The 13,777-nt window shown below is 41.0% G+C and overlaps 1 protein-coding gene across 1 annotated transcript in view; it reads right to left on the bottom strand.

Moving 5' to 3' along the window:
- Window positions 1-13,777, bottom strand: part of LOC122558080 (coiled-coil domain-containing protein 73-like) — a 132,383-nt gene that overhangs the window by 35,223 nt on the left and 83,383 nt on the right. Inside the window, exon 13 of the mRNA XM_043706399.1 lies at window positions 1,144-1,254. Within this exon, the coding sequence (XP_043562334.1) occupies window positions 1,144-1,254 (111 nt within the window). The remainder of the gene's footprint in view (window positions 1-1,143; window positions 1,255-13,777) is intronic.

Below are 13,777 nucleotides of genomic sequence, written 5' to 3'. Positions count from 1 at the left end.
ATCCAGAGGTACAAAACTGTGACCCAACAATATGATCAAGGGTCAGTGCAGGAGTTAGGAAAAGAGGACTATAGAAGCACAGGTTATGCAACCTTTTAAGCCTGCTGTACCCTTCTAGATCATGGCTGATTATCCACTTCTATGCTATATTCCCACATTACCGGAATATTCCCTGATATCATTAGTAATTGGCAGGGGGATTATAGAGAAGGCCATCTGATGATGGGAGAGGATCAAGATTAATTTACTTTTAAGGTCTCCACCACCTAAGCAGGTCGCCATATACTTTGTCACCTACGTTGGGACCTGCTGGAGGCAGGGGCATTCCCATGGGAAGATTACATCCTACTCTGCCCTCACCACCACCAACTCACTGTTACCTGGGCCAGGGTCGTTTAGTTAGTAGATCAATTAGTTATAAATTACTCGCAACTTGAAAAATTACTTGCCAGGCCTGAATGAGGCTCCCTCACTTACCTGTGTTCCAGCTCTCTGTGACAATTCCCCTCCCAGGCCACCTACAGGGAAGATGGCAGAAAACAAAAAGCTTGGGGTCTCAATGATGAAGCACAGACAAGTGCATGGGCGGTCTCTTTTATGAAATAAGGGAATTCTGGAGCACCATGCAGTTATGATTGAGACACGGGTGGAATGGTTTAAAAAAAAGATGGATTTTATTTTTAAAAAGCTTGGGGGGTGTCCTTGTTATCCAATGTGATGTTGAAATAACAGATAGTTTTAGCTGAGGGGATCGAAGTACAGCTATGCTTGCCGTAATTGAAATAGATCTAACAATGGATGACTAGAACAGTCTGCTTCAGGTATGATAAAAAAATTTCCCTTCTTTCTGTGTAAATTTGCAGCTAATTGAGATGGAGGCAGAACTAAGGTGACATGATGATTAATTTACTGAGAACAAAAATGCCAAAGTCGTCCTTCGGTAATCATATCTGTGTTACTGTAAGGAAGCTTTGGCACAGAGTTCTTTGACACCGTAAATAGCCATAAGAAGAACCACAGAGATTTCTTTAATATTATTATAATTTTACATTATATTTAAACAATTTTGCAATTAATTGAGCTGCTAACTAACAGAATAATAAAATCTATTTACAAATGTTATATTATTTTAATTCCTGTTACCTCCTTTTTCCAGCGAGCTGTAGACTTTTCATTTTCCCTCTCAAGAATCTGAAATCTATCTTCATTTCCTTTTGCCTTCTGACGGAGTAGCTCATTATCCCTTTCCAGAATCTGCCATAAAATTAATTGCCCCAGAAAATTAATATGACATTCTTAGCCTTCTATGATCTCTTTCTAATACACTGTTCTTATGTTGCTTCTAAGATTCGTGCTCCAATAAAGATAAGGGTTTGCCATGTCATCAATGAATTTCACACTGAATTTAAGAAATGTAGATCTGACTCGGCTCATAGAAATCTGGAGGAGTACATGGAGGGGGGAAAAAGATGGCCTTTTCATAAAACCGAGGCATTAATAGATATAATAAGCACATTTGCCATAACTTGCTGTTTCAGTGAACAACTTCTAATCTGCTAGGCTAAGCAATATAAGACACTGAGCTGAGTGATACAAGATAAACTTTGGACTAATCTAATATACCATGAGCAAAAAATTAAAAGTTGACTGACTGCTGGTTATCTTTCAAGTGAAAATTATAAATAATGCAAAAGCACTATGATTTTTAAGTGGTTTATCTGCATTTAAGCAATGAGTTAGAAGGTAAACCTGTACATTTGTTATTTTTACAATAAATTCAGATATATTTTTGCCATTGAAGTTAACAATTTATATTGTTTGATTAAATACATTAACAAGTATAAAAAGTCCTTTTCAATCTATTGAACATATCCATTAAAATTAGAATTTTTTTTACTCATACATTGCATGTCAGATCCTGGCCTCTGAGCTGAATGTTGGGTGAAGCAGATCTCAGTAAGAATGTAGATTATAAACAGTTGAGGCTTCCACATGGAACATTGTGGCAATCCACTAGTTACCACCTGCCAACTTGAAAATGCCTACTTAGCTCTACTCTCTGTCTCCTGTCCCTTAATATCTTCATTTGAAAAATATTAGTAGAAGGTTTCAATGTGCCATTCTTACAGCATTTTTTCAATTCCATCCAAATGTCCACAGTCAACAATCATTTATTTCTGATTTGTCCACTTTAGACTTTGCTCCAAGATGAATGATATTTCATTCTTATATTTACTTAGAGACAAGCTTGACCCTTGGAAATGTTTATTCTCTGTCAAAGCTATTTTACCCAATTTTAATTTTAGCCTTAATATTTTTCTTCTTTTACATATCGACTTTACAAGAACCTTAGCTTTATTCCAATCTTTTGTTGCTACTTTTGTCTTTTTTTGGGGAGATGTGATATTGGGAGAGGGCCATGATTCATTCTTATATTTACTTAGAGACAAGCTTGACCCTTGGAAATGTTTATTCTCTGTCAAAGCTATTTTACCCAATTTTAATTTTAGCCTTAATATTTTTCTTCTTTTACATATCGACTTTACAAGAACCTTAGCTTTATTCCAATCTTTTGTTGCTACTTTTGTCTTTTTTTGGGGAGATGTGATATTGGGAGAGGGCCATGATAGGTTAGTTACAGGTTATGCTTTATATTTTTGTCCTACACGCTTGCAATTTATTTTCAAAATCTTTCATGATTAATTAAATTTCATAATTGTTACTTAATCGTTTATATACTCGAGGAATAAGGAAAGACCGTAGATTAATGCCTGAATGACACAGTCATGAAATTCCTGGGCATTCACTCCACAAACACAAGCTTGGCAGAGACCATCCCTTGCTTGCTCTAGCTCTAACTTTAACTAAATTCATAGACCAGGAAACAAACAGGATTGGATGATCTTGTCATCTTGCAAGGCCCTGGAGAAACTCATCACACTTGTTCCCTTTGAAGTGGGCAACCGAAAAAAATAACTGATTCTCTTTTTGATTACTGAAAGTTTGGAATTTTTTTAACATATCACATAGAAGTCATGTCACTTTTCAGTCATTGACATCTGTAGAGAGCATGAGAGATTAGTACTTCAAAAGGAAACCTCAAACATCCCAAGGTTAGAAGGAGCAAGGGAAGAGGATTTATTCCACAACAAGGCCATCCCACTAGAATTTGAAGTCCCAGTTTGAATGCAATTGGGAGTCTAGGCATAACAGTATGCCAGAAATTTTCACATTTCTCACTCTATCAAAATGCTCACTTCAGGTGTCTAAAGCACTCACTGGTGCTTTAAATGAATAGTCCTTGTATATCTAGGCAGTCTTTTTCACGATAGAGAATCATAGTCGTAAACATGTACTGCATGGAAACAGACCCTTTGTTCCAACTCGTCTATGCCGACCAGATATCCTAAATAAATCTAATCCCATTTGCCAGCATTTGGCCGATACCCCTCTAAACCCTTCCTATTTACATACCCATCCAGATGCATTTTTCATGTTGTAATTGTACCAGCCTCCACGACTTCCTCTGGCAGCTCATTCCATACACACACCACCTTCTGTGTGAAAACATTGCTCTTCAGATCCCTTTGAAATCTTTCCTCTCTCACCTTAAACCTATGACCTAAGTTTTGGATTTCCCCAACACAGGAAAAATAACTTGATTATTCACCCATCCATGACCCTCATTATTTTATATACTTGTATAAGGTATACACCCATCCATGACCCTCAGCCTCAGACAGCCCCAACCGAATCAGCCTCTCCCTATAGCCCAAACCCTCAAAACCTGGCAACATCCTTGTAAATCTTTTATGAACCCTTTCAAGTTTCACAATATCCTTCCTATTGCAGGGTGATCAGAATTTCACACAGTATTCCAATATCCTGTATAGCCAAAACATGACCTCCCAACACCTTTACTCAATGTACTGACCAATAAAAGCAAGTTTACCAAATGCCTTCTTCACTATCCTGTCTATTTGGGACTCCACTTTCAAGGAACTACAAACTGCACTCCAAGGTGTTCAGCAACACTCCCCAGCACCTTCCCATTAACAAATGTAAGTCCTGTCCTGATGTGCCTTTGTAAAATGCAGCACCTCACATTTATCTAATTTAAACTCCACCTGCCACTTGGCAGAAGTGGGTACTGCAGATGCTGGGGATTAGAATCAAGATTAGAGTGGTGCTGGAAAAGCACAGCAGGTCAGACAGCATCCGAGAAGCAGGAAAAATCTAAGTTTTGGATGAAAGTCCTTCTTCAGGAATGAGGCTGGCAGCCTCAGGGGTGGAGAGATAAGTGGGAGGGGGGTGGGGCATGGGAGAAGGTAGCTGAGAGTGCAATAGGTGAATCGAGGTGGGTGTGAAAGTGATAGGTCGGAGAGGAGGGTGGAGCGGATAGGTGGGAAGGAAGATTGACAAGTGGGACAGGTCATGAGGATGGTGCTGAGCTGGAAGGTTGGAACTGGGGTAAGGTGGGGGAGGGGAAATGAGGAAACTGGTAAAGTCCACATTGATGCAATGGGGTTGAAGGGTCACGAGTCCTCATCTTCCGCCTTGGGACCCTCCAACCCCATTGCATCAATGTGGACTTTACCAGTTTCCTCATTCCCCCTCCCCACCTTACCCCAGTTCCAACCTTCCAGCTCAGCACCATCCTAATGACCTGTTCCACCTGTCAATCTTCTTTCCCACCTATCCACTCCACCCTCTTCTCCGACCTATCACCTTCACCCCCATCTTGATCCACCAATTGCACTCTCACCTACCTTCTCCCCAGCCCCACCCCCTTCCCACTTAGCTCTCCACCCCCGAGGCTGCCAGCTTCATTCCTGATGAAGGGCGTTTGCCCGAAACGTCGATTTTTTACCTGCTTCACGGATGCTGTCTGACCTGCTGTTCTTTTTCAGCACCACTCTAATCCATCTGCCACTTGTCAGCCCATAGGTCCATCTCGTTGAGGTTCTGCTGTACTCTGAGGTAACGTTCTTCGCTGTCCACTACATCTCCAATTTTGGTGTCATCTGATCATACCTCCTATGTTCACATCCAAATCACTTATATATATGACGAATAACAGTGGACCCAGCACTGAACCTTGTGAACACGGCTGGTCACGGGCCTCCATTCTGAAAGCAACCTTCCACCACAACCCTCTGTCTTCTACCTTTGAGCCAGTTCTGCATCCAAATGGCTTTTTCTTCCTGTATTTCATGTGATCAAACCTTGCTAACTAGTCTATCATAAGGAACTTTGTTGAATGCCTTATTAAGTCAATATAGACCACATGCACCGTTCTGCCCTCATCAATTCTCTTCGTTACTTCTTCAAAAAACTCAATCAAGTTACAGAGACATGATTTCCCATGCACAAAGCTATGTTGACTATCCCTAATCAGTCCTTGCCTTTCCAAATACATGTAAATGCTGTCCCTCAGGATTCCATCCAACAACTTGCCCACCATTGATGTCAGGCTCACTGGTCTACAGCTCCCCGGCTTCTCCTTACCAGCTTTCTTAAATAGTGGCACCATGTTAGCCAACTTCCAGTCTTCCCATATCTCACCTGTGGTTATCGACGAAACAAATATCTCTGCAGCCCTAGCTTCCCACAGAGTTTTAGGGTACAACTGATCAGGCGAAAGTGAGGACTGCAAATGCTGGATATGAGAGTCGAGAGTGTGGTGCTGGAAAAGCACAGCAGGCCAGGCAGCATCCGAGGATCAGGAGACGTTTCAGGCAAAAGCCCTTCATATTCACCTTTATGCATCCAGTACCTCTTCATTTATAATACTGACATTTTTCAAACTGTTGCTATTTATATCCCCACGTTCTCCATCTTCCATATCCTTCTCCATAGTAAACACTATTGAAGGATAATTGTATCACAAAAATATCCTCTAAAGAACACTCCTCCAATGGATGCATAAAAGACTAAAGTCAACTCAGCTTGGCATCACTTCTTGATGGTATCACCAAATTCAGTTGTTTCTCTTTAACCTCATCCTGTTAATAGGAACATTTGCTCCTACAGATTTGTTCAGGTTCTTCTGATGAAATCTGCAGTCCAAAGAACACCTTGACAGCAAAGATTCAGTCAGCAACATGTCACCTCTCAAATGCACTTATCTATCACTTAGAACCTCGTTAACAAACTTGCAAAGGGTGGCAAGCCATGTCCTCGTTCCTTATTGCTCTTGGAGTTAAGCTATAAAGATCATCAAAAAATCCAGGGTAACAAAGATGAATACTTATTAGAAGCATATGGAGTCAATAATATCTCCTAAGCAATGACATCCTCTTATCCTAAGCATTCATGATTTAACTACCAACAAGACGACGGAACTTTGCTAACCATCAGTGCCAAGGATATACTTGATAAGGTAATCGGAGGCTCTGGAACCTAGTTATGATAGAAGGGGGTCATGTGGTGAGAGATGAAGGAGGAGAAGATTTTACAGCAAAGTCAGGGGTTGGTTATAAGCATCCACTCCCAATCCCTCCCATTGTCAGTGTCATATTCTTGTATTGACTCCCTTAGTGTAGAATTATAACTCACATTTTGGATTGCTAAGTATTGTAGTTTCAATTTATTTGAACATCCCAAGCAGATTTAAATAACAGACAAGTAACTGATAAGTTGCTCTGCAACTACAGAATATGCACAACTTCTATGTTAGGCATGCAAGTCCTCATGGCTGTTGTTTATGGGGTGCCATCTTGGTCCTAACATACTCTACTCATACAGCAATAACACTGCAGTTGGGTCATTCAATCAGGCATTTTGTACAATGAAACCTTGCCCCACAATGACAGGGTCTCCGAAATGTGAATCCCCTGCCCACAGCAAAATACGAGCAATTAGGACATCAACTGCCCACTTAAGAGCCTCACTAGACAGCAGGACAGAATGGCTGCCCACAGACTCTACTGAAACAGACTTAATCAGGGTAGTTGGTAAAAAAGACTCAGATTCCCTATTTGCCACACTCTTACCTGATTAAATGACCCTTGCTGCTAAACTCACCATAAGAGCGAGCATTAAATTCGTGCCACCAAAACCACCAACCACCAAGAAAATTGCCATTACAATTTTATCACAGCATCACACACTCAACCAGTGAACTTTTCTGCAATGTCTCTTTTAAAAAAGGACAGATATGCTTTGTCTGGATGGCATCGCATGTCTTAAGTGTTGTTGAGCTACACTTGTTGAATTTGGATTCTGAAAGAATCAATATTGAGCAGTGCCATAAGTATTATGACATCATAAGCACTTGTGAGCAGAACAGTTTTGGATCTCGCAAGGAGTAAAATTTCTGAAGTGGAGCCATATCAGACTCAAAATTTTGACTTTATTTCTTTCTTTCCACAGATGCTGCTGGACCTGCTAGTTTTTCCAGAGTTTGTGGAGAGAAAGCAGAGGTAATGTTTCGGGTCCAGCGATCCTTCTTCAGAACAATACTGAGGAAAGGACACTGGATGCGAAACATTAACTCTGCTTTCTTTCCACAGATGATGCCAGACCTGCTGAATTTTTTTCAGCAATTTCTGTTTTTGTTTTTGATTTCCAACAATCGCAGTTTTTTGGGTTTTTTTTCTCCAGAGTTTCCTGTTTTTATTTGCATCATGCAATAAACCATCTCTTGCACAAAACAATGCATTTTTCCAGTTAGATATCAAGTGGTTTTCCTCTACCACACTAAACAGATCTCATAGATCCCAAAACAGAAAGAGGATGGTGGCAGCAAACACAGGACATGGTGAAGTGCAGACTCAGTTTATCTGCACATATAACACTTACCCTCGTAAATGGAGGGTATTTGATCACACTCCTGACTTGTATCTTGTAGATGGCGGATTGAGTTTGGGGAGGTGTGTTAGTCACCTCAAAATTCCCAGCCCCTGAACTAACCTTGTAGTCACAGTATTTATACGTCTGGTCCAGTTTAGTGTCTGGACAATTATAAGCCCAAGAATGTTGATCGTGGGGAATTCAGCAGTGGTAATGTCATTAAATGTCAAAGAGAGATGTTTAAATTGTCTCTTGTTGGAAATGGTCATTGCCTGGAAGTTCCAGGCAATGAATGCTACTTCCACTTATCAGCCCATGCCTGGATGTTGTCCAGATGTTGATGCACTTGGATACAGACTGCTTCAGGATCTGAGAGATCACGAATGGTGCTGAACATCCCTACCTTATGATGGAAGAAATATCATTGATGAAATACTGGGAAAATGTTTGGGCTCAGACACTAATCAATTTTCTGGGACTACTACTTTGACCTCCAATAACTACAACCCACAGTTTTCCTCTAACCAGTTGAGAGGTTCCCCTGATTCTTATGCTACCTTGATATCATAGGCAGTCACACTTATTTTGTCTCTAGAATTCAGTTCTTTGTCCACATTTACAACAAGGTAATAATCATCCAGACCAGACTGGTGCTCGTGGAACCTAAATTGAGTGTCAATGAGCCAGTTATTGCTACAATTGAGATCACTGCCAATAACTCATTCCATCACTTTACTGCTCTGTCAAGTAATTAGATGATGGCTGATTTGTCTCTTAACTCCATCTACCTGCCTTAGTTCTATAATTGCTAATAACTTCTTTAACGAAAAATCTAACAATCATAGTTTTGATATTTTTCATTAACCCAGAGCTTCAATAGCCTTCTGGGGGAGTTTATGCCAACTTTACAATACTCTTTGTATAGACTGTTTTCTGACATCATCCCCCAAAAACCTAGCTCTAATTTGAAGGTTATGTTCCCTTATCTGGAGTTTCTTTCCATCTACTCTAATCAACACTTTAATGACTTAAATACTTCAATTAGATCATCACTTAATCTTCTACATTCAAGCGAACATATGCCTAATCATAATTTAACTTTTTCATCCTAGAGTCAGACAGCATGGAAACAGAACCTTCGGTCCAACTAGTCGACACCGACCACGTTCCCAAACTAAACTAGTCACACTTGCCTGCATTTGGCCCATATCCCTCGAAACCCTTCCTATTCATAAATTTATCCAAATGAGTTTTAAATGTTGTAACTGTACTTGCGTCTGTAGGTATATCAGGAATAAAAGAATGACTAGAGTAAGATTAGGGCCAATCAAGCATAGTAATGAGAAGTTATGTGTGAAGTCAGAGGAGATAGGGGAAATGCTAAATGAATACTTTTAATCAGTATTCACACCAGAAAAAGACAATATGGTCGGGGAAAATACTGAGATACAGGCTACCAGACTAGATGGGATTGAGGTGCATAAGGACGAGGTGTTAGCAATTCTGGAAAGTGTAAAAATAGATAAGACCCCTGGGCCAGATGGGATTTATCCTAGGATTCTCTGGGAAGCCAGGAAGGAGATTGCCGAGCCTTTAGCTTTGATCTGTATCACATCATTGTCTACAGGAATAGCACCAGAAGATTGGAGGATAGCAAATGTTGTTCTCTTGTTCAAGAAGGGGAGTAGAGACAACCCTGGAAATTATAGGCCTGTGAGCTTTGCTTCAGTTGTGAGTAAAGTGTTGGAAAGGGTTATAAGAGATGGGCTTTATAATCATCTGGAAAGGAATAAGTTGATTAGGGATAGTCAACATGGTTTTGCGAAGGGAAGGTCGTGCCTCACAAACCTTAGTGAGTTCTTTGAGAAGATGACCAAACAGGTGGATGAGGGTAAAGCGGGTGATGTGGTGTATATGGAATTCTGAAATGCATTTGATAAGGTTCCCCACAGTGGGCTATTGCACAAAAAACAGAGGCGTGGGATTGAGGGTGATTTAGCGGTTTGGATCTGAAATTGGCTAGCTGCAAGAAGACAGAGGGTGATAGTTGATGGGAAATGTTCATCCTGGAGTTCAGTTACTAGTGGGCTATCTATCACAAGGATCTGTTTTGGGTCCACTGTTGTTTGTCATTTTTATAAATGACCTGTTGAGGGCATAGAAGGATGGGTTAATAAATTTGCAGATGACACTAAGGTCAATAGAGGTGTAGATAGTGACGAAGGATGTTGTAGGTTACAGAGAGACATAGATAAGCTGCAGAGCTGGGCTGAGAGGTGGCAAATGGAGTTTAATGAGGAAAAGTGTGAGGTGATTCACTTTGGAAGGAGTAACAGGAATGCAGAGTACTGGGTTAATGGTAAGATTCTTGGTAGTGTAGATGAGCAGAGAGATCTCAGTGTCCAGGTAGCTTTTATTGGTAGAGGGATTGAGTTTTGGAACCATGAGATCATGCTGCCACTGTACAAAGCTCTGGTGTGGCCACATTTGGAGTATTGCGTACAGTTCTGATCACCATATTATAGAAAGGATGTGGAAGCTTTGGAAAAGGTTCAGAGGAGATTTACTAGGATGTCGCCTGCTATGGAGGGAAGGTCTTACAAGGAAAGACTGAGGGACTTGAGGCTATTTCCGTTAGAGAGAAGAAGATTGAGAGGTGGCTTAATTGAGATATGTAAGATAATTAGAGGGTTAGATAGGATGGACAGTGAGAGCCTTTTTCCTTGAATGGCGATGGCTAGCACAAGGGGATATAGCTTTAAATTAACGGGTGATAGATAAAGGATAGATATCAGAGGTAGTTTCTCCACTCAGAGAGTAGAACGCACTGCCTGCAACAGTATTAGACTCGCCAACTTTAAGGGCATTTAAATGGTCATTGGATAGGCATGTGGACGAGAATGGAATAGTATAGGATAGCTGGGCTTCAGATTGGTTCCACAGGTTGGTGCAACATCGAGAGCCGAAGGCACTGTACTGTGTTGTAATGTTCTATGTTCTATTCACCACTTCCTCTGGCAATTCATTCCACACACAAACCACTTTTTGTGTAAAAACGTTGCTCCTCAGTTCCTTTTTAAAACTTTCTCCTCTCCACCTTAAAAATATGTTCCATAGTTTTGAAGTCCATCATCATAGAGAACATACCCATGCCACTTTCTTTATTACCTTATAAACCTTTACAAGGGCACCCTTCAATCGCCTAGGTTCCAGCGAAAGAAGTTCTAGCCTATTTTTGAACTTAAACCCTCCATTCCGGCAACATCCTGGTGAATCTTTTCTGAAACCTCTCCAATTTAATAATATCCTTCCTATAACAGGGGCAACTAGAACTGCACGCAGTACTCCAGAAGTAGCCTAATTCACATCCTGTACAACCTCAACATGACGTCCCAACTCCTATACTTAAAGGTCTGAACAATGAAGGCAAGCATGCTAAACATCTTCTCAACCAGTCTGTCTACCTGTGATACTAATTTCAAAATTATGTACCTTTTATGATTTTGATGAAACTGTGGCACATCCCATCATATGTTTAAATATCCTTCCCTGGTGAATGGTCACAACCTGAAATATTCATTGGAATTTGCATTTCTGAGGTTGTTTTCAGGTGGGTTTGAAAAGCAGGAGAGACTTCCCCTCAAGGCTGGGGCAGGTTTACCCATTCAATTACATTGTTTTAAGCCTGTTGCATATTCATGCATGGATAAAACTCCATTTAGTAGCAGGCAAGCAGAATATTCTAACCCTGTAACCCAGAACTCGCATCATGACACCCACCACACCTTGAGATGTCTGGCATTGGGCAGAAGGAAGAATATTCTGTTGCAGGGTGGCCATGAGCGCAGGCTGTCCTCTTCCATGAATTAATAATAGGAGGTAATCACAAGTGACAAAGGCTACATGAGCGGAGGTGAGATTTGCAGTTAGCACTTATGGCAATCAGACATATGATGATCCAGTGTTGCAAGCAGGTGAATGATCTTTTGTACACTGTCAGGTTAAGTGCCACTATCTATTCAATGTTTCATGCCCCTTTCAACGTGATTTAGCATAGTAAGCTTGCCGCTACTATGGTCCATAAGGATGATGTGCGGAAGGAGTGAAGATGTTATCTGGACTTCAGATAAGCTTGGCAGACACAGCTGACCCCTCCAGCCAGTGGTGTATGAAGGACAGAGAAGCAAGGGTGGGACACAGTGGGAATATCATCTTGAGGACTAACAGGAACAATGAATGCTTAGGGAGAAGGTGAAAAGGCAAATAAGACAACCAAAGAGGAGCAATAAAAAAAAAATTGCAGCTAACATAAAAGGAAATCCCAAAGCCTTCTATTGGCATATAAACAGTAAGAAAGTGTCTAAAGGAAGACAAGGGCCAGACACCAAAAAAGGGATGCACAAGTGGATGTAGGGGCCATAGCTGGAGTTTTAAATGAATATTTTGCATGTCTTTGCAAAACAAGAGGATGCTGTCCAGGCTAGGTGACAGAAGAGGAAACACTTTTCACTATAAAATTGAAGAGGAAGACATTTTGGATAGATTGTTGGCATAGATTGAGAGTTGACAAGGCACTGGGACCAAATGATATGAATCCATTTTGAAGGAATTGAGGGTAGAAATTGCAGGTACATTGACCGTAATCGTTCAGTCTTCCCTGGACCCGGAGGAGGTGGAGAGAGCAGTTAACAAAACATAAGTGTTCTCAGCTTTATTATCCGGGTCGGAGAGTGGAAGAGCAAGGAGGTGATGTTAAACTTATACAAGATACCTGTTAGACCTTAGCTGGAATATTGCTTACAGTTGGGGGTGTGTCACATGACATGAAGAATGTGAATTCATTGGAGAAAGCACAGAAACGATTTACAAGAATGGTTCCAGGAATGAGAAAGTTTAGGTTATGAGAATAGATTGAAGTTGGAACTGTTCTTCTTGGAGAGGCAGCAGCTGACAGGAGATTTGATACACGTTTTCAAAATCATGAGTGAACTGAACAGAATAGATAGGAAAAAGCTGTTCCTGCTTGTAAAAGAAAAAGAACTAGAGGGCATAAATTAAAGTGATGTGTAAACGATGTAAGGGCAAAGTAAGAAAAATCATTTTCACGAAACGACGAGTGCTTCGGGAATAGACTGCACTGCCTGGAAGTGGTGTGGAGACAGGTTCAAATGATGTATTCAAGGGGCATTGTTTGATTATTTGGTTAGAAATACTGGGGTATGTAGAAGAGGCAGGAAATTGGCATCAAATAACAATGGGCCAAATGGCTTCCTTCGGCTGTGAAACAATTCTGTGATTACTGGAGGGGGGGGGGGGGGTTTGGATGTTCTCACTCAGCAAAAAGCACAGCCCAAAGGAGGGATCCTGACCTTATTTTACTTCTTGCCTAAAGGCAGCCAGTGCAGTCTCACCTTACTCTGTATGTCAAACAATTGTGGTGCAGGCAGAATGAAGCCCAGAAGTGGCAGGTAATTATCCCACTTAAGGTTCCCAATAAGCCTGGGTGGCTGGGCATTTTGATGCCTTAACCACATCCTCTATACGGTTTCAAGTACATGGATTGGCAACCCGTTTTATTTTAAACGCCATCTTGTCTTCTATTATACCATTGTGAATTTGGAAGATGCGCCTTATTATCCCTACACTGAAACTCTTACCCGCTAACCAACTCCATTGCCAATTTCTTTGAGGAGGTGACCAAGCATGTGGATGAGGGTAGAGCAGTGGATGTAGTATACATGGATTTTAGTAAGGCATTTGATAAGGTTCCCCATGGTAGGCTTATGCGGAAAGTCAAGAGGCATGGGATAGAGGGAAATTTGGCCAGTTGGTTAGAAAACTGGCTAACCAGTCGAAGTCAGAGAGTGGTGGTAGATGGTAAATATTCAGCCTGGAGCCCAGTTACAAGTGGAGTTCCGCAGGGATCAGTTCTGGGTCCTCTGCTGTTTGTAATTTTGATTAATGACTTGGAAGAGGGAGTCAA

The sequence above is a fragment of the Chiloscyllium plagiosum genome, chromosome 16 (genome assembly GCF_004010195.1).
Source record: "Chiloscyllium plagiosum isolate BGI_BamShark_2017 chromosome 16, ASM401019v2, whole genome shotgun sequence".
NCBI lineage: Eukaryota > Metazoa > Chordata > Chondrichthyes > Orectolobiformes > Hemiscylliidae > Chiloscyllium > Chiloscyllium plagiosum.
The sequence above is the reverse complement of the archived record's forward strand: the minus strand, read 5'-3'. Positions and strand labels throughout refer to the sequence as shown.